The 21,892-nt window shown below is 39.5% G+C and overlaps 1 protein-coding gene and 1 pseudogene across 6 annotated transcripts in view; both read right to left on the bottom strand.

The window, feature by feature from the left end:
- Positions 1 to 21,892, bottom strand: part of CNOT4 (CCR4-NOT transcription complex subunit 4) — a 123,542-nt gene that overhangs the window by 28,361 nt on the left and 73,289 nt on the right. For all 6 annotated transcript variants that reach the window (XM_019654793.1, XM_019654795.1, XM_019654794.1 and 3 more), the window contains exons 8-10: positions 4,504 to 4,561; positions 2,115 to 2,364; positions 663 to 1,160 (exon numbers count right to left, since the gene is read on the bottom strand). In XM_019654793.1, the coding sequence (XP_019510338.1) occupies positions 663 to 1,160; positions 2,115 to 2,364; positions 4,504 to 4,561 (806 nt within the window). The remainder of the gene's footprint in view (positions 1 to 662; positions 1,161 to 2,114; positions 2,365 to 4,503; positions 4,562 to 21,892) is intronic.
- Positions 13,248 to 19,701, bottom strand: LOC109389351 (signal transducer and activator of transcription 2 pseudogene; annotated as a pseudogene).

Below are 21,892 nucleotides of genomic sequence, written 5' to 3'. Positions count from 1 at the left end.
ATTTAGTATTTCCCCCAAAAATAAAAATGACAGACGAAAAGGGAAAATCTCTCTCCTCGAACAATTCCTTTTTCACAGAAAGTATACTTATGCACATATATGTCTGTAAAACATTAATAATCAGAGTTCTCAACTATTAAGTACTTTATTAACATATAGCACAGTTTTGATATGTGTGTGTGCACGTGTGTATCAGTCAAAATAAGTAACTGCCAAAAGTAGTTAGTGGCTTTATCCCTCATGCTCTCACTAATTAACAGCTTTAAAAAATTTTTGAACCAGCTTACTTTTAGAATGTATAATCGTAATTTTTACCATGGTGTTGGACTTTACAGCACCATAATTTCAGAGCCCATTTTTTTTTTCTTTTTCTTTTTGTATTTATATGCCATATGCAAGTTTGGTAACTATCCTATTAAGTGAAATGATTCTAAGCAGTAACTAGGTATAATACTCCACCATCCTTATAAAGCTCAATATTACAAGGCATCCACCCAATTAAAACATTTTTAGATTATGATTAAGGACTTTAAATTTTTTTCCATAGAAATTTCCAAGACTAATGATACGTATTCTGTTATTCACAAGCTCCCTCCCTACCCACCCAACAACCTGAAGGCATGAGTTATTCACAAATTCTCAAAGGCTATAAATGAACCTACCTGCTATAGGGATCCCTCCCAGACCTGTGTTGTGCTGTGGCGGGAGATTCAAGTCCAAGAAATTACTATTTGAGGTGGGGTTTGCTGTGTGGTTCAAGTGCATGATGCTATTGCGTGGAAAGGCCATCCAAGGATAGCGGGCTGCCTGGCCTGGAAAACTGAATGAATTATAAACCGCTCGGTGCTGCTGAAATTGAGGGAACCTCTGTGGCAAGACTGAAAAGGTACTACTGAGAGAGTTGGCATTTGCAGGTGCAGCTGGATGCAGGAACCCAGAGCCCGGGCCTTTGGCGGTTGTAGTGTGTGAAGAGGAGTTCTGAAGAGATGTGGGTGAAAGGGAGGGCTGGTCTTGGACTGACAGTTCCTTTTCAATCAGGTCTGCTAAGGCTTTTCGAGTGACATCAAAGGGATCAAAACCCAAGTCATCCTCTGGTTGTTTAGAAGAACCAAAGCCAAATGCTGCTTGCCAGTCTGTAGACGATGATACTGGGATTGTTTCTGGGGGGGAGAAAATCAGTGATAGATTTAAAATACATCCCTCACTTTTGTATTTAATGAGTATCCACACTAGAGAAAGTTAAACATCATATTACAAGATAAAGACGAATATATACGAAATATATATGACTTTTTAGCACATTAAGATTGTAAAATTATAAAAGACCTCATATACTTCTAGCAATGAGTTCATTCTTAAGTTACTAACTTTGAAAACTGAATAATATAGACTGATTTTGCTAATCAAAGAAAACAAAGTACTTGAAACCCAAATTATACTCAGTCGTTCATAATTTTAAACCCAGAATAAGTCATTTAAATGAAATAAAGTAATAACAAATATGATATCACAGAATTTATTAGTAAAGAGTATTTTAATGTATTTATTAAAGACAAAGTATAAATAATTTTGAATATACGCTATATACACTGCTAAGAAAAAATAATATAACTTAATAAAAGTATTTATTTAATCTTTATAGTTTTTTAAAATGTCTGCTCCACTAACAATAGGTGCTATTGTCGATGTTAATTTTATGTCATCCTTCACATTAATAAGAGAACTTATAATGAATAAAAAACAGAAATGGCTCAAAAATGCCAAAATATAACGTTTAATATAAACTAACACTTTTGTCAGCCGCAGAAAAAAATCTTAGATTTAACTATACAAACATAAATCTGATTAAAAATGTAACTCCTTAATACTTCCTAGAGGAGGAAGTGTTTTATTATTGGAAAAATAATCTAACCATTGATTTTGGGAGAAATCTGTTAATATAGTGAGCTCTAGGTCATGCAACAACTTATCTAACCATCCAATTCCATACAGTTTAAATGTTTACATTTTTATGAAAGGGGGAGTGGGGAGAAAAAGAATAACAACACATTCAGCAACGGTACCATCTTGATCAAATTATTAACACGCTACCATGTGCTAGTGGTGTTCTATACCTGATGTGAAGAGGCTCTGTGGCTCTGGTGCTGTAGGCCAGTCACTGGGTGTCTGTGGGGAGCTAGGGAAAGGAGGGAGCCCACTTGGAATAGGGTTGGGATGTCGAAAGTTATCTGAGAATAACGACTGTGACTCAGTTACTGCCCCTTCAAAAGGAGACCGTGCACTGTGATTGGATGAGCTGATAGGGATGACTGGGTTAGATTTTGATAAACCGGGTGGTGGTGAAGGCGTATCACTGTTAGATATCTAAATAAAATGGGAAAAGAAAAGAATATTCAATATAAGTTTATGCATTTTAATAAGCCACAATTAAAAAGACTTGCAACAAAAGGTATCAGAATAGTGGTCTTCAAACTGGGGTACCTGAAGACTTCTCTAGGAGAGCATGAATTTTCAAAAAATCCATCAATTTACATATGTACTCTTTTCTAAACCAGACCCTCCCTCAAAAGACTAAGCCATTCTCCTTTCCTTCTACAATCTAATTTTTTTACTTTACAAAGAAAAACATATTTCTCACTTTCTGGGACCTAACTAGAGTATTTTGCCCAAGAGTGAAAACTTTCTGGGAGTCCAACAAAAATTTATTAGAAATATTCAGGTTGGTAATGAGAGAGTTACTGACTCTAACAACTGGATTCTTTGGCAAGCAAGGTGATTCCCAATACATTTGTTTGGAACAAAATGGAAAAAGGATCTAAAGTTATTTCCAACATATAAAGTTATGATAAATCTTTATGATTTTTAGGTATTCAATTCAGAAGGAGTTCAAAGGTCTCTTCCATCTCTTATTTACATACGAGCAAGACTGTCTCAGCACTTACTTTAGAAAAATGAAAACATGTCTAGGATTGCTGCTGAAACTTATCTCCTTGAACCAACAGGTAATATTCATCGATAGATACATAAAAACTAATTTAAAATGGCCCTACCTATCTCAATGAGATGAATTTCCACTATAACTTTAGTGTTTATGTTTAATTAACTAATTTTATGAAAATCTACACTTATATAAATTGCTTTAACCAAATCAAAATACCAATATTTACTGTATGCTGAAAATTAATATCCTTTGCAACTTTTTAAACTTTATATGAAAAAATCTTTAATGTTAACCTACAATATATAAGGGGATACAGATATTCAAAATTTTTTATGAAATTTGTGAGCAAAAACTTTGGAAAAGCAGATCTAATAATGTAGCTCTTTCAGTTTCTCACAAACACTGTGGGGAACAGCTCATTCTCTATGGAAGAGATTAGAACTCCATTTTTTTCATACCAATGTAAGAAGGTGATCAGAAGCTTAACCAGTAAAAAACTGGCAGTTAAACAAGATGATCCAAAGCATGCTTTAAGGATCAGGACTTGGGCCGGCCGAGTGGCGCGATGGTTAAGAACTCGCTTGGGATGCCAGAGGGCCCCGGTTCGGATCCCACATAGGAGGGCCAGTGACACTGCCCTCTACAGCTAAGATGCTGAACAACAGCTCAACCTGGAGCTGGGCTGCCATGAGTCGCCAGCGGCGGCGTAGGCTGCAGTCCCTGTGGCAGTGGGTTGCCATGGGCTACCGTGTGTAGCCAGCAGCCAACGTGAGCGGCCAGCAGCCGCAGTGAGCGGCCGTCCAGAAGCCGGCGACTGATCTGCCTCGCCAGAGAAGAGCAAAATGATGGTGCCAACTTGGGCCAGTGAAGCAACGACCTCCACAACTAGATTGAAGAACAAAACGACAGCAACTTGTCTGTTCCCCTTCCCCCAATTCCCCAGCGCTGTTCCCCTCCCGGCAATTCCCCAATAATAAAAAAAAAATAATAAATAAAAAATTTAAATAAATAAATAAATAAATAAATAAAGATCAGGACTTCACTCAGTTATCATTTTGGGTATAATTTTGAAATTAACTATTTGGATTTGTCATTTCAAATCCCAGTCATTTGCGGGGAGGGGGAAAACTGTTGGGGGCAAGTACACTGAGAGAAATAGAAAATTAAAGTTGACAGCAAGGGACAAGGAGAGCACATGACATAGAAACAACTCTTATAGTAAGAATGAAGAAGGCATGCTAGCCTAGGGCCATTTTGTATAGGCTCAAAACCACCAATAATACAGCAGATTGTAAGGACACCACTGTATTGCCACACAGTACAACAACATGGTCATAATGATAAGTCTAAGTCATCAAGAAAGGGTTAAATTATGCTCTATATATTCTGTGGAGGAAAACAAGGCTAATTATATAATACATTTAACAAAGATGTCCACTAAAAGTGTTTTTAAATTGTTTGGTATTGAAAGTATTTTTCAGTATCTAGAAAATTCACTTACACAGGATGCCTTGTTGTGAGGGATAGCAGATAAATGAAGCAATACAGTATCAAAACCTTACCTGCTGGGAATTTTCACCATTCCCTATACTGAGAGAATCTGAAGGTTTGTCAATGGGGCTGTGAAAAGAAAACAAATTGAATAAAATCAGAGTAAAATTCATTCTCCCACAATAAAAACAAAAGCCAGAAAAACTGACATCATGTTAACATTTATTGAAGCATTATGATGTAAGACATTAGATGTTAAGAATACAAAGAAGTAGAAGATAAAATCCCTACTCTTGGGCAACTTACATTCTAATTAGATTCTCTAAAACCAATAGGTAAAATTCCTTAAAATGGATACTACTCCAAATAATAGGTCAAAAGTCTAATCCATTGTTTAGTTTTGTGCACATGATAAACACAGTCCCCATTAAACTTCTTGAAATAATACTCATTTTTATAGGTGTTTGACAGAGGGCATAGAAATTATTGAAATGTTCTCTATAGGTTCTTAAGAGCAATAAATTTAATACTTCACTATCCTAATCATAACCCTAGAGAAGAGATGGGCACGCACGTGTGTGCGCACACACACAACTAGAAACAAACTTTTGTGCAAACTATTGACTTAGAAACATTAAAACTTGACTTCCATATAGAAAAAAAATGCAGTACCACAGTAAAGTAACAGAATTGTTAACTTCAAGTCTGTTTTAACTCATCTGACTTAAAAACAAAACAAAAATGTTTATAAGCATTAAAACAATGACATGATGTTAATCTAGCACATGAACAGAGGTAAGTGTTAGTACTCAGATATGAATACTTATTTCTGATACAATACTACAGCAAAAAAAATTAAGATTCCAAATTTCTCAAAATTATTTTATTGCCTGAAAAAATATACCAGTCACCTTACAAAAAGACCACTTACTGGTACCATATTTAACTGCTCTAAAAAACCTTAACAAGGGCTAGTATCCAATCTGAATTTCAAGTGTATCTTTTGCAGAAACACTACCAGATGCTCTAGAATCTGACAGATAGGTCTGAAATTTACTTGAAGAGCATCTTCTTATTATTCACAAAATATCAAAAAGTCAAATCATGTTATTAAGTCAAGTGGGTAAATAAAAATAAATTTAAGATACAGCTATGAGTCAATTCAATTTAGATATTTGGAGAAACAAGACAAGCGCATACCAATAAAATGAATTGCTTAATCACAGGTTTTTAGAAGAGAAGTCACCAGAAATGCAGCATTTAGGGGATATTTCCTAGGGGAGTTTGAATTTAAGTAGGTTCTTAAAAAGATTTACACATGAGGAGAAAAAAGGGGGAAAGAACAGCATTAAAGGTAGGAACAGCAAGTGTATTTATTGGGAATCAAAAGGTTGCAGACGGAATTGGGAGAAAGTGAAGTAATTAGGTAATGTACGATTTTAATGTATTTTTTTAATGTATGAGGTAAGGAGAGAAAGATAGACAGAGGCCAGACACCAGATGCCAATGCAAATTTTTGAGCATAGAAATGATATAAATAAAGCAGTGTCTTAGAAAGATACATTTGGTGGTAGCATGATGAGCAAACTAGAACATAATACAGATAATGTGAGATAAACTTGCAGTATTAAAAAAATTATGTGGTAAAATACACTTAACATACAAGTAAATTTACCATCTTAGCTATTATTAAGTGCATAGTTCAGCTGTATTGAACATATTCACAGTTATACAATCAACACTATCACCCATCCCCATAACTCCTTTCATCTTGTAAAAACTGAAAGTCTATACCCACTAAACAATAACTCCCCATTTTCCCCTCCCACAGCATCTACCAATTTTCTGAACGCTCAAGATTTCCTTTTGTTAATGGTTTCTAACTTCATTCTGTTGTGGCTGGAAAAAATACTTGATATGATATCTATCTTTTTTTTTTTTAGATTTTATTGGGGAATTGGGGGAGGGGAACAGCGCTGGGGAATTGGGGAAAGGGGAACAGACAAGTTGCTATTTGTTCTTCAGTCTAGTTGTGGAGGATGTTGCTTCACTGGCCCAAGCTGGCACCATCATTGCGCTCTTCCCGGGCGAAGCAGATCAGTTGCCAGCCTCTGGACGGCCACTCACTGCAGCTGCTGGCCGCTCACGCTGGTTGCTAGCTACACACGGTAGCTTATGGAAGCTCATTGCAGCAGGGGACTGCAGCCTATGCTGTCGCTGGCAACTCACGGGCAGCCCAGCTCCAGGTCGAGCTGCCGTTCAGCATCTTAGCTGTAGAGGGCAGTGTCACTGGCCCTCATATGTGGGATCCGAACCGGGGTCTTCTGGCATCCCAAACCAGTTCTTAACCAATGCGCCACTTGGCCGGCTCGATATCTATCTTTTAAAATCTATTGAGACTTAATTTGTGAGCTATCATGTATATGATCTATCCTGGAAAATGTCCCATGTGTGCTTGAGAAGAGTGTGTATTCTGTTGTTTAGGTAGTGTTCTGTATATGTCTGTTAGAAATAGTCGGTTTATTGTGGTGTTTAAATTCTTTACTTCTGTTTGGTTGTTCTATCCAATATTGTGAATGGGGTATTGAAGTCTCCAACTATTAGTGTAGAACTATTTCTCCCTTCAATTGTCAGTTTTTGCTTCATGTATTTTGATGGTTTGTAATTAGATATGTAAATATTTATAACTGTTCCAGCTTCTTGCTGTATTGAACCTTTTATTAATATATTATGTCCATCATTGTCTCTTATAATCTTTTTTGACGTTTATTTTGTCAGAAATTAGTATAGCCACACTTGATCTCTTTTGGTTACTACTTGCATGGAATATCTTTTTCCATCCTTTTAATTTCAACTTGTTTGTATCTCTGAGTCTAATGTTTCTTGTAGATAGCATACAGTTGGATCATGTGCTTTTATCCATTCTGCCAATTTCTGTCTTTGGATTGAAAGGTTGAATCCATTTACATTTAAAGTAATTACCGATAAAAGGAAGTTATTTATATCATCATGCTATTTGTTTTCTATATGCCTTACATAGCTTTTCCCCCCATTTCCTGCATTACTGCCTTCTTTTGTGTTTAGCTGATTTTTTTTGTAGCGAAATGTTTAAATTCTTTTCTCATTTCCTTTTGTGTATATTCTAGAGACATTTTTTATCTGAGTTTATTCTTCATTTAACTTTTAAAACACTACTATAGTTGAATATTAACTAGAGCTATTCTCTTTGTTATTTTCATGGGGATTACGTTTAACATCTTCAAGTTATAACCCTCTAAAGTTATACTAACTTAACCACAGTAACATACAAAAACTCTGCTCCTTTACAGCTCCATCCCTAACCCTTTCAGTTGTTATGTCACAAAATTACCTCTTTATACTTGTGTGCCAAAAAACGTAACTAGTAATTCTTTTAAATGCAGTTTGTTAAATTGCATAGAAAACAAAATTTACAGTAGTACTAGCTTTTACACTAATCTACCGGACCTTAAATGTACTGATCTCTTAAATTGTGTAGGAAACAAAAACTATAGTTACAAACCATTGTAACAATAACATTAGCTTTTATAACTGCCCACTTATTTGCTTTTATTGAGATCTTTATTTCTCCATAAGGCTCTGGGTTACTGTCCAGTGTCCTTTCATTTCACCTTGTTGGATTCCCTTGAGCATTTCTTGCAAGGCAGGTCTAGAGATGACGAATGCCCTCTGTTTTTATTTGGGAATGTCTTAATTTCTCCCTCACTCTTTGGGGGCGGTTTTGCCGGATACAGAATTCTTGGTTGATAGTTTTGTCTTTAACACTTTAAATATATTGTCCCATTGTCTTTTGGCCTCCCAAGTTTTTGATGAGAAATCTGCTGAGGGGGCTGCGGCCATCGTACTCCCTGGCTCGTCCGGCACGCGAAACTGTATCAAGAACCAGACCTCATCCCCTACGGCCCCTGAGTCATGGCTGCCCTCGCCTCGCTGTCCCCCTCCAGCACTCCGCTGCCCGCCTCCTCAGCTAGTCATGCTGGAGCAACAGAGCTCGCTGCCCACACTAATGGATTACAAGGGCCAGAAGCTAGCGGAACAGATGTTTCAGGGAATTATTATTTTTTCAGCAATAGTTGGATTTATTTACGGGTACATGGCGGAACAGTTCGGGTGGACTGTCTATATAGTTATGGCCGGATTTGCCTTTTCGTGTTTGCTGACACTTCCTCCATGGCCCATTTATCGTCGGCACCCCCTCAAGTGGTCACCTATTCAAGACTCAGGCACAGAAGACAAGAAACCAGGAGAAAGAAAAATTAAGAGGCATGCTAAAAATAATTGATTGGGGTTTTCATAACTCATCTTTACTCTTGCACCTGCTTTTGTTTCGTGTGAGATGAGCTACATTTTCACACTCAAAACACGAGCTAAAAACCACCTATGCTCTTACGGTACAGCTGTGTATCGAGTTTGTTCTCTTCGTATTTCTTTTCTAACTCAGTTCGGCTTTCATTTATACATATTATAGATCTTCTCTTCATAATCTTCCTCTGAAACGGAGAACAGAAAAACAAGTATGCAAAGTTTCTTTCAGGTCTACAAAAATAATGAATATATGCCTCATAAGTAACAGTACAATTTAATTATCAAAGTTTTATAATTATTAAGCTGTTTTAATATTTTCAATTAAAACTCAGGGCAAGTCTAAAAAAAAGAAATCTGCTGATAATCTTATTGAGGATAATTTCTATGTGATGATTTACTTCTCTTGCTGCTTTCGAGATTCTGTTCTTGTCTATGGCTTTTCAAAGTTTCATTATAATGTCTCAGTGTGGGTGTCTTTCAGTTCATTTTAACTAGAGTTCATCAAACTTATTGGATGTTAACATTCATGTCTTCCATCAAACTTGGGGACGTTTTCAGGCATTATTTCTTCAAATAGTATCTCTGCACCATTTTCTCCTTCTGGAATTCCAAGAACGTGTATGCTGGTTAACTTGCTGGTCCTACAGGTCCCTTCGGCTCTGTTCACTTTTCTTTAATCTTTTTTTTCTTTGTGTTCCTCAGACTCCATAATGTCCCCATTGTCCTGCCTTCAAGTTTCCTGGTTCTTTCTGCCTGCTCAAATCTGCCTTTGAATCCTTCAGCGAATTTTCATTTGTTATTGTACTTTTCAGCTCCAGATTTTGTTTGTTTAGGTTTTCTACCTCTTTAATGATAGTTCCATTTTGTTCAGATATCATTTTCTTGCCTTTTTCCACATCTTTCTTTAGTTCTTCAAGAATCTTTAGGGGCCGGCCAAGTGGCTCAGTTGGTTAAGAGCGCAAGCTCTGAGCAACAGGGTCGCTGGTTCGATTCCCACATGGGCCAGTGAGCTGAGCTGCTGCTGAGCTGCAAGCAGGTAGGGAGATGGCTCAGCTGGTGAGGGCATGTGCTCCTAACAACAAGGTTGCCAGTTTGACTCCCGCATGGGATAGGACTATGCCTATCCGCAACTAAGACTGAACACAGCACTTGAGCTGAGCGGCCACGAGCTGCCAACAGGCAGCAAGATGGCGACTGGACTTGGAGCTGAGCTAGCTGTGCCTCCACAACTAAGACTGAAGGACAACAACTTGGCTGTTCCCTTCCCCAATTCCCTAACACTGTTCCCCTTCCTCAATTCCCCAATTAAATCTTAAAAAAACAAAACAAAACGAATCTTTAAACAAGGTGTTTTAAATTCTTGGTCTCGTCTAGTATATCTGTCCTTAATTTTTTTCAAGGACAGTTTCTGTGGATTTGTTCTTTTTCTTCTGAATGGGCGATACTTTTCTGTTTCTTTATATACCTTGTGATTTTTTTGAACGCTGGTCATTTGAATCTAGTAACACGGTACTTCTGGAAATCAGATTCTCCCCCTACCCCAATAATTGCTTTCTTCGTTTTTTTTTTTTTTTTTATAGCTGTAGGCTGTCTCTGTGCTGAGGATCAGACTTAGGTGTAAACTTAAGGTCCTCCCGGGTACTTTCTGAGCCTTTCTTTGGATATACACAGTCACTTTCTATTTTCTTGCATATAAACAGTTGTTCTTTAATGCCCTAGTCTTTACTGTCTGACTCCAAAAAGGGGAAAAAGTAAAAACTAAAGGGGGCGGGGGGCGACGCCAGTCCTGAAAATCCCCGGGAAATCACTTCAGCCAGAGGGGGAGAAGCTTTCAACAATGGGTGAGGTGCAACAATGGTTGCCTGACTCTTTGTCCACACCTTTGTGATCAGAAGCAGTAACAAGCAGTCAGAGCAGAGACCTTCAATATTTGGAGGACAAGGTCCTTTTTGCCTACCCTGGCTCCCTCAAACTATGTAAAAGCTGCTTCCAGAAACATGTTCACAGCCTCCTGCCATGCTGCTACTGTGCTACCAGCTGAAATTGACCAAAATTAACTACCAAGTCTGTTCCTAGAAGTTGCAAGCCTTCAACAGACTTTGAAGTTCCAAAGTAGTTATGTCACAGAGATTCTGCCAGTGCAACTGTTGTCTAGGTGGGGACACAGATTCTTGGTGCTAACTACTCTGCCATCTTCCCCAAACTTGCATGATTCTTATAATATGGGAATAAGGGCTTAAAGTTGAGAAGGAGCAGTAATAATAGAAACAAAAGGATGAAAGCAAGATATTACAAATGAAGAACTGCAGTGTCTAAATCTTGTTTACCTTTCCAACCATTAAAGAACACTAAATAATAATTTTCAATATAGTTGAGGTCAGTCTTCTTAATGTCAACAGCAGTATATGAAACTATTATTGCATTTAGAATAAATCTGAAGGTTTATGAATTACAACTAATTAGAATAACTTAAATTATCTTGTCCACCATGCCAGCTAGTTTTATAAGCACTGATTTTTTACACTTTACCTGAGGAAGTTTTATCAAAGATGCTTAAACATTTCTAGATTAGTGTCATCAATCCAAAGATAGCCAACGAAAAACGCAGATTGTGGAAAGATATCAGTAAGCTTATGTTCCACTGAGTTTTAGTATGTTCTTCCATTTATTTTAACAATAATTAACAAATTCAAAGAATAATAGAAGTTTTAAGAATAAAGATATAACTAGAAATTGCTTTTTTTCCCATGTGGGCTGTAAAATGTCTATTATAGGGCCGGCCTAGTGGCTCATTGGTTAAGAGTTGGCTTGGGAGTGTGAGTTCTGAGCAGTAGGGCCGCCGGTTTGAATCCCACATGGGCCCTCTACAGCTAACATGGAGAACAACAGCTCGACCTGGAGCTGGGCTGCTGTGAGTCACCGGCGACGGCGTAGGCTGCAGTGGGGCTGCAGTGGGCTGCCAGAAGCTACTGTGAGTGGTCGGCAGCCAGTGTGAGCGGCTAGCAGCCAGCAAGAGCTGCCGTGATTCGCCGTGAGCAGCCATCCAGTGGCCGGCGACTAATCTGCCTCAGCCAGGAAGAGCGCAATGATAATACCAACATGGGCCAGTGAAGCAATGTCCTCCACAACTAGACTGAAGAACAAAAGGACAGCAACTTGGGGCCGGCCGAGTGGCGCGATGGTTAAAAACTGGCTTGGGACGCCAGAGGGCCCCGGTTCAGATCCCACATATGAGGACCAGTGACACTGCCCTCCAGAGCTAAGATGCTGAACAACAGCTCAACCTGGAGCTGGGCTGCTGTGAGTCGCTGGCGATGGCGTAGGCTGCCGCCCCTGTGGCAGTGGGTTGCCATGGGCTACTGTATGTAGCCAGCAGCCAGCAGCCACCGTGAGCGGCCGTCCAGAAGCCGGCGACTGATGTGCCTCGCCCGGGAAGAGCGCAATGATGGTGCCAACTTGGGCCAGTGAAGAAACGTCCTCCACAACTAGACTGAGGAACAAGATGACAGCAACTTGTCTGTTCCCCTTCCCCCAATTCCTCACCACTGTTCCCATCCCCCCAATTCCCCAATAAAAATCTTTAAAAAAAAAAAGGACAGCCACTTGTCTGTTCCCCTCCCCCAATTCCCCAATTAAAAAAAAAATCTATTACAGTTAAATCTGCCATTATTAGTGCAACTATCATTGTAAAAGTGGAAAACAAAACTGGGAGAGTCCCTGAAAATGCATGTATAACACTAATAAAAAGAAAAAGTACATTTACAAATTCCAATTCCAATAAATGGGGACTCCTTGGATCTCTAATGGCTGGACAGAAAATAGATACCCCAAGACTACCACTAACAGGTCAGAGTTCTTATTGCCACCCTGGCATCAGGTGTCAAACTTACTTCCTCATCAAGCTCTGTGTCTGCTTAAACTGCAACCATATTAACAATTTTTTTTGGTTTTACATTCAACATCCACCTACCCATTATCACCCATTATCACGCTAAGAAGATTAAGTACGGAAAACAGGGCCAGCCGAGTGGCTCAGTTGGTTAAGAGTGCGAGCTCTGAGCAACAGGGTCGCCAGTTCAATTCCCACATGGGCCAGTGAGCTGCACCCGAGCTGAGCAGCAGCTGAGCTGTTGAAGGACGGCCAGATGCCTCAGTGGTTAGAGCATGAGCTCTTAGCAACAAGGTTTCTGGTTGGACTCCTGCATGGAATGGTGGCTGCGCCCACCTGCAACTAAGATTGAACATGGCACCTAGAGCTGAGCGGCCGCAAGCTGCTGACAGGCGGCCGGATGGCGACTGGACTTGGGAGCTGAGCTAGTTGCGCCCTCCACAACTAAGATTGAAGGACAGCAACTTGGCTGTTTCCCTTCCCCAACTCCCCAGTAAAATCTTAAAAAAAAAAAAGAAAGAAAGGAAAATAAACCTTAGTAAACACTATATTTACTAATGAAGAGACCTACTCTATGAAATGGACTGCTCTCTCTGGTCAAGAACTACCAAGTCCCAATGATATCAGATGGAAAAAGGTTGGGTACACTAAGATAAATTGCACGTGGCTTTTTATTTTTATTTAAAACAAAAAATCTACAGGCTTCCTTTTCTTTCCCCCTCCCCCACCCAAGTCAGCACAAAGTTTATGAGTCACTTCTGCTTGGGAAGGCCTCTTTATGAACAGGACTGTTCCTCTAATGTGCCAGGCACAAAACAGCCACATGTACAGGCATACTTTGGAGATACTGTGGGTTCAGTTCCAGACCACTGTAATAAAGTGAGTCGTAATCTTTTTTGATGTGGAGGGTCTTGCCTGCAATTTGTAAAAAAAAAAACCACCCACAATACCTGTGAAGCACAATACAGCAGAGCATGATAAAATGAGAATGCCTATACAGGGCTTTTCATTTACACAAGTTACACTAGAAATACATTTTAGAGTAACGGCAGTTATTTCTTGGGATTCTCAGGGACTGGCTCTAGAACAGGCTCCAGCTTCAGCTCTGGTCCCAGGTTTGGCTCTGGCACTTGTTGTGGCCTAGTGTGGAATCCATCCTGGCCCCAGACCCAGCGCTGCCTCGAGCAGTGGCTCTAGCACCAGGCCTACCTCTGGCCCTGGTGCCAGCCCCACCTCAGCTCTAATGACTCAGCTCTAATGGCTCCAGCTTAAGACCCAGTGCCTGTTGCAGTTCATCCACCTGTGTGTTAAGAGACCACAGTGAGCCTATGTGTTGGGTGCTTACTCCATTCCTGGAGATACACTGTCTCCTGGCAGTAGCACCCAAAAGCCTCATCCCAGGGGATTACACCAGGTCCTCAGTGTTTGCTCTTCAGTGAGCAGCTGGTAATGGGGGGTGCTCTCAGTCAGTGTGAGTGACTGTAGTGCCTCCTTGACATTGGGCTGCACAGATTGGATAAGGACCTTGTCATTGTCCTGCTGTTCCACCGAGGAGCAGGTAATACTCCCTCCTGATGATTTACTGACACACAGCAGGCACCAGAAACTCTTCGGCAGCTGGCACTCCTGGCTTTGGCTCACTAAGCCCCTAGTGCGTTGGCCATTCCACAGATCCTTCAGGTGGTCATGTGCCTGGTTCAGAATTTTGTCCAGCCATGTCCAGAATAGTAGCTTTGGCTGGGGGTCTGTCTTGCTTAGTGAAGTCAGCCCAGGACAACAATGTACCGACAACCCTAGAGTTCTATCCAAACAGCTTGTCTCTCAACTTGCTCAGCTGCTCCACGTGGAGGATTCGGCCAACGTGGGAGGAGAGCTGCCAACAGAAAGCAGGGCCCCAGCAAAATCTAAGAGGGCCAGGGGAGGGGGCTGAAAAACAACTGCCAGCTCTGGGGGTTTGAGCTGAGCAGACTGAACCAGAGAACTGAGGCCCAGGCAATCGAGAGTAGGTTCATCTTAGAAATAATACGCACATGGAGGGTGTCTGTTTTCAGCTCCTGCTTCAGGCCCTGGTAGGTGTATCCGACCACAAAGCAGATAATGTGCAGTCCCTCTGTTGCACCCAGCAGCCCGACTGCTGCCCTTCCGAATCATGTGCACGTTGCCCCACCAGCCAGGTAGCCAAAGTCCTAAACTAAGCCCTGGCTCTTCTTTGGGGGTCCAAGTTTTCTGGTTTGAAGTCAGAATGCTGAACTTCTGGAAACCCTGTAGCGAGGAGTCCTGTCAATGGGGACTTCTGCAGTCAGTGACCCACCGCCTTCCTGGAATCTCACCAGCAGGCGTCCTTGTCCAGGCAGTAAACTTACTCCCAGTCTTGAGGTTGAGGGGTCAGCGGGGAGTTTAGGGCACGCAGGGCTGGGTTTCTACCACAAAGACTCTGTGGAGAAGACACTGCAGCAACTCTATGACATGGGCCCTTTGTAGGTCCATCACTTTGGTTGGACGGTCATCCTGACAGCTAACCAATGACTCAATCTCTTTAGCCCCTTCAGCAGCTGTCCCAGGTGAAACAACAGCTGTGCTCCAGCTGTGAACCACTTTTCCAGGTGTTCCAGCCCGTAGTCCAGGGAGCTTCACAGCAGGCATTTTGCTGCTGGCCTTTCCCCACCTCCAACTTTGGCTGCAGTAGCTCAGTTAGGGTAGCTATTGGCCTAGCGGTGCTTTGCAAGCACCCAGAACCTGTTTCTCCTTTTGTCCAGTTCACTGAGTTTCCCACAGAAGCCACTGCTGTCTGGTGTGATGGGGGTCCAAAGAAGTGTCCTCACTAGGGTCTGGTCTTACGTTGGAAGCAGAAGACAGCCTGCTGGTCCTTCAGTTGGCTGATGGATTTCACCACTGTTTCCATCTTAGCCCTCAATTCTAGGACCCAGGACTCAATCTCGGGCTGTTGGCTCTCCATAGCTGCTTCAAAGCCCGGTTTTCCTTGCTCCAACTGAGCCCTCTGAGCCTGAATCAGAATTAAAGAGATTAAAGGTCATCTCAGCCAACTGGGTAGGACCCTGGGATAAGACCTGAATGTCCTTAGAGAATTTTCACAAGTTGTACTGTGGCAATAAGTCAGCAGGGTCTTGGCTACAGCAGCCACACTCATGGTGCAGCTGGTCAAAGTGGAAGAATAGCATATCAGCCTTGGAATTATCATTGCCCAGAGCAGGCACCTGGCCAGTTTGGGTCTTCAATCCAGACCACCAAGTACTGTCAATGTCCACCAGCAGGAGGCTGACTAAGCAGCGCTGGTGCAGGTGATCCTGAAATGGGCTGTCAAGATTCTGCAGCAGCTCCACTGCACCATTTGGGGTCTCAGTTTTCGCTCCCTTTAGTGACTCTGGTCACAGCTTCCAGTTTCCAGAGGGAGCTCCAGCACCATGACCTTTAGCTCTGCGCTAGGCTTCGGCCTTTCTGACCTGCCCCCCACCCCCCATCCATCCCCCACCTCACAGAGAGTAAGCTTGAGTGGGTGGCTGAACCCCAGAGCTCAACATTCCCAGCTGGGTGCACAGACACTGGCTGCCACTCAGCCCAGGCATTCTGAAATTAACCTCTTTTTTGCCATACTAAAATGATAGCTTATACTTTGAAGCTCAAGTTTTATTGTTCGTTCCATTTTCAATAGGAAAGGTTAACAACCATTTGCTCAGCACAAAGCAATGGGACAGAGGTTGCCTAGTAAAGGGGAAAAAAACCTACTAAGGTGTTGAAAAGTTGAAGCATATTAATTTGGTTCTCTTGATAAAAGCAGATCAAATAAATTAAACTAATCAAATGAGATAAGCAAAAACAGGTTGACAATTATCTTTGAAAAAGATAAAAGTTGGAAGACCACCTATTCCTATAGTTCAAATACTGACAACAGTCATATGCTGAAAGAAAGATAAATCAAGATACCTGAAGACACAGTTGATTGAAAATCACTGGATTCAAGTAGAACTACAAGTTTTAATAGGTACTTTGGTCTCATAATGTAATTAAAATATTATTTCCAGGAGGCAATGCTATGTATGTAAATAAGTCCCAGTAGATAAAAATTCCTAAATATATAGTATTTTCATATAAACAGTCTTACTAATTTTTTTTTAAAACTCTAGCCCTAACTAGTTCTGAAATCAATGGTGAGGTTACAGATTTCTCAGGAGTAAATATTTTTCAATTAACCCAACAGTTGGAATCCAGTGCTATGGAGCTTTTCAAAAAGTGTAAGAGAGAGAGAGTGTGTGTGTTTGTGTGTATTTATATTTATATCTATTTAATTAAAGTATAAAGTATATTTCTAGGCCCCGTCCCTGGAGGTTCTGATTCAATTAGTGTAAACTGACACAACTGACTGCTGATGATCACTGCACTAGAGGAAGTGAAGAATACAGTGAAAAGGCATCTATCACACCAAGTTTCCTCAAAGTCTCTGATATTATTAGATTTTAGAGCTAGAGGTATCATTAACATCAAAGTTAAATACTTTGTTTTATAAAGAGACCCAAATTCACGACTATCTGCGAGCAGGTGGTCTGACACAGCTGTGCCTCCATGTGCATCTTCAGATGCTCAGCCAACTTTGCCAGCTTCTAACTTGCCCGAAAGACACTGCATAAATTTGACTTCCTTTTACTTCCTTGGTGACGATGCCAACAAAATTCCTGGAAATAGTCTCTTGGCTGCTTTCTAAAATTTGCAACATAAAACAAGCAATTATATAGAAGGATCAAAGAAAAAAGTCACTTTTTTGAGGACTGGGATGGAATAGAAAAACCATTAGTAAGGTCTAGTTCACCTTGTTCATTATGTTCAAAAGATAAAAATAGTCTCAGTGACTATAGTAATTTTGGTTGCATTTTGGATATAAGGTAAATTTTAATACAGATGTCAAAATTACGGACATTTCCAAATTTCAGTGTCATGTTAATCTATATACACAAACATATTTACATTGCACCTAAATTAAATATTTCCATATTCATTTAGAAGAATTCACTTTCATTTCTCACGCTCATCTGAGTCATAAAACATTGATAAAAACATTTGCTACCACAAAGGACAAATTTAAGTTATGGATGGGTAGCTTGCCTTTATAAAACTTATTTTATTTGATACAGGCTTCAAATATACACTAACACTTAAAGTATCACTTTGCTACTAAAATATGGCCAATCTTAAGTAATGTGACATAATTAGCCGTTCGTTATTAACAAGGCAAGAAAAAAATGCCTCAATAAACCTGGACAGATTGTAGTTTGGTAAATATGATTTTAAATTGGAATTTTCTCATAACTCTAGGATGTATGTAATGTTTTGATTACTAGTAAGCACTAATTATTATTAATATTAAAAATGAAAGATGAACAGCCACAATCCTAAACATATCACAGAATGTGGCAAGCTTTCAAAAACAGTAAGTCTCCATTTATTCATTTAAATTTTGTATTTCAGAAATAAATTTTGATCTTTAAAATGATACTATGTATTTAAGTTGAATTTAAACACAAACTGCTCATGTGATGTCCCTTTACTTCTATTCTAAGAATTAAGGGCATCAACAACCCTATTTCTAGCTGCCCCTCCCTCCACACTCATTACAATCCACCCTCTGTAACAAACACTTTAGACCAGTGGCTCTCTTAACTTATTTGAACACATATATCCTACTTAGGTGGAGCAAGATATCCCAGCTCACTTATTAGTTTTCCAGTGTGTATGTGCACATGTGCAGTAACTTTATATATCCAAACACAGCATGGGAAGAAAATTTCTTAAGAGAAATAGGAAAGATTTTGAGAAATAAATTCAGAAAAATCTTATAATTCACTAATTTTAATGTAAACATCCAATTGTGGCAAATCTTACTAACTCATCTATTTAGTTTACTAGTAAGTAGTCCTTATAGTTTTATGCAAAAATAAAAATAGGGAACTGCAAATCATTTATCTATAATGGAAGAGGGGAATGTCTTTCTAAGGATCCATTTTACAAAAGAATGTAGGCTCCCTTTCACAGCACATGTCCAGGTTTTGATAATCACTGCTTTATACCACTCCTGAATTCACCTCTAATCTATCTACAGGTATTGGCAAGCCAGTGCCCTCTACAGCAGTAATTAATAACCTTTTTTAGGTCATGGATGCTCTCTGCAGAAAAATGTACAAACATACACAATTTTACATAAAATTTCAGAGACTTCACACATCTTGAAGCCTATCCATGATTTAACAAGCTCTATTTACGATTGTTTTCTACAAGTCTCTGGACTATACCTTTTCTAAATCTCCGGGGTTTACCAGATATTATGAGGCTAGGAGAAAGGACTCATGCAGAGATCACTCCAGTTGTGCTGAATAAACAAGGTATTCTGAGCATGCCTTCAGTCTGTCAGAGCCTAGACTTGATTTTCAATAAGGATATAGCTGTATTTCTTTAAAAGATGTATACTTTCTTTCAATGTGAGAAATGTAATAAAATTTACAAATTCCTATAGAAATTTTCCTTTAACCATTTCTTTAGCATATCCACTACTCCCACCAATCTGTGATTCAGGGAAGGTTTTGCTTAAAATACCATCAATTCCTTGGAATTCATAGTGCACCCACTATATTTATCCTGGGTTAATAGCCCTTAAGTACCAGAGATCTTCAAGGTCAAACTATATATAGTTATGGCACTTAACTGAATTAGTTTGATTCGTGTTAGAGTTTTTGATTCATGTTAGAGTCTCTTAAGAATTTCATCTCTTCTAGACCAAGCAATGGCAGAATGGGAGAATGAACTTGGGTTTAAAAGTGTCAGAGACTTTCATCAGAATCTACCCTATCACTTAATTGTGTAGGCTACTGATAAATTATTTAAACTCTCTGAGACTTAAGTTTTCTTGCCAGTAGTAAAATAACAATGATATCACACAGGACTACTGAGGAGATTAAATGAACACAGAAGACACCGCATTTTTGTTCAACCTTCTTTTCACCTAAGTCTAAAGCTAAATACGTACCTCCATTCCTTCAATGGTGGCTTATCTGACTGAGCCACAATATCAAGTCGTAACCACTCACCTTGCATGATCTGCTTATCCCATAAAACTGCCCCCAAATTCTTATAAGTAGGCCTGCTCACTGTTCTGGGCATAGCAGCACATCTACCTACAATTCCTTTCAGTCTTCACTTGGTGAACAAATTGTGTCTCAATCCAAATGAAGGTATTTCAAGCCCCAAACTTAAAAACAAAATACCCAGTCCTTAAATATCACTACTGCATGGCTTCCTCACTCCCCATTCTCATCATTTGTATTCGTACTTTCAAAGTAACTTATTATTATTGAAAAGCAGCACATCTATAGTCAATACTCAATCTGACAGATATACTCTCAACTTCATAATAATGGGGGGAGAGAGCAAATGACATTCCTTTTTAGAATTTATTGTTCATTTAAGTGAGCTAAGACACATTGCAGAAAATTTCACTTCCTATCATATATGTGTATTGGGACCATGTCAGGGCTCAATGAAGATTGGTAGCTATGGTACTCTTAATATTTGTACTCTGACTTAATTAGAAATAAGAGAAAGCTACATTTTAAGTTTAGTGTCAATCTATAAGGTTCCAGGTTTTGCTTTCTTGCAATTCTTATAAAACTGCTATTCCCTACAATGGAATGTTAAGAAAAGAAGGAAAAAAAAACATTCTTTTTCTTTTTTTCTCTAAAAAGTGTAATTCTCAACTTAAATAAGAAAAACTTATCTTTTGGGTAGGACCATGGAAAGAGTTACGCTGCTCATTATTCTAACTTGGTATGTCTTCCTTATGGAAAGAAGAAAACTTATCTATAACACATCCCTACCACTGTACCCTGTATGGTGGCAATGTGGAAATGCAGAACAAAACAGGCCTTTGGTATGACTATCAGTCAAACTTATTCTCTTGCAGGGGTCAGCATGGAAAGAGAGCAAGCTATAGGAGTGTGCCAAAGCAAATCAAAACAAAACAAAACAAAACAAAACCACCTCTCTGTAAGTTGGGCCATCAACCATCCTTAATAAATTTGGGGTAACCTATGTTAAACAACAAAAAAAAGCAACCACTCTTCCCCCAGAAAAGCCTTCCTATATTACAAACTTAGGAAAACATAGGTAACCGTGTCAAAATTTACTCTGGTCCCAGGCGAGCTTCAGCAGCCCTGGCTTTGGACAAAGCTATTAAATGAGTACATTGTTTTAAATACCCCCTTGTCTTCCCTCTACAACTTGTGGCTCCGAGGCAACTCCTCTCCCACTACTGAAATAGTTATGAATGTGCTCTGAACTACATTTTATATAAAGGTAAAATCAATAATATATTAGTGAATTTATTTATAACTGATAAAAAAAGTAAGTTAAAAAAAAGCTAAATATTTGTCATAAATGCCAAAACGACATTTGGTAAATTACAATTTTCATTTCCAATCTAAAGAGAAAAGCTCAATAAATTAGAAGTAACAAGGTATTTTTGTACTGTGATTAAAAATATTTATCTCAAATAAAGGGTCAAAATCATACTTAAGAGTGAATAAAACACTGGAGATATCCCTGTAAAAGTAAAGAATTGGACAAGGATGCCTGCTAGCACAACTTTCTAACACTGTTCTTTAATTTTTAGCCTAGGGATTCTCAAACAGGAAGAAGTGGTGGTAGGAGATCCAATAAAATAAAACAGGAAAAAGAACAAAAAAAAAATCGTTCTTGAGAGGCACAAGTGACTTAAAGAGATATAATGGTTGAGATGACTCAATGTTATATTGTATATTCTTCCAAATTTGATTTATATTCAAGTATTTTTTGAAATACAAATAGGTTGGTCAACTAATTGGAGAAAGTTCTATCTGTATACTGCACATAAAACACTTAAATACATCAATAAAACATGGCAAACATATGAATTCACTATGCATAAAAATTAAATACAAATTAAAATAAGGCTGGCCGAGCAGCTTGTTGGTTAAGAGTTGGCTTGGGAACGCAAGCTCTAAGCAGCAGGGCTGCCAGTTTGAATCCCACATGGGCCAGTGACGCTGCGCCCTCTACAGCTAAGATGGTGAACAACAGCCTGACCTGGAGCTGGGCTGCCATGAGTCACCGGTGACAGCGTAGGCTGCAGTGGGCTGCTATAAGCTACCGTGAGTGGCCGGCAGCTGGCGTGTGCAGCTGGCAGATGG

This window comes from Hipposideros armiger, unplaced genomic scaffold, assembly GCF_001890085.2.
Source record: "Hipposideros armiger isolate ML-2016 unplaced genomic scaffold, ASM189008v1 scaffold_231, whole genome shotgun sequence".
Taxonomy (NCBI): domain Eukaryota; kingdom Metazoa; phylum Chordata; class Mammalia; order Chiroptera; family Hipposideridae; genus Hipposideros; species Hipposideros armiger.
This window is presented reverse-complemented; position numbering and strand designations above follow the sequence as displayed.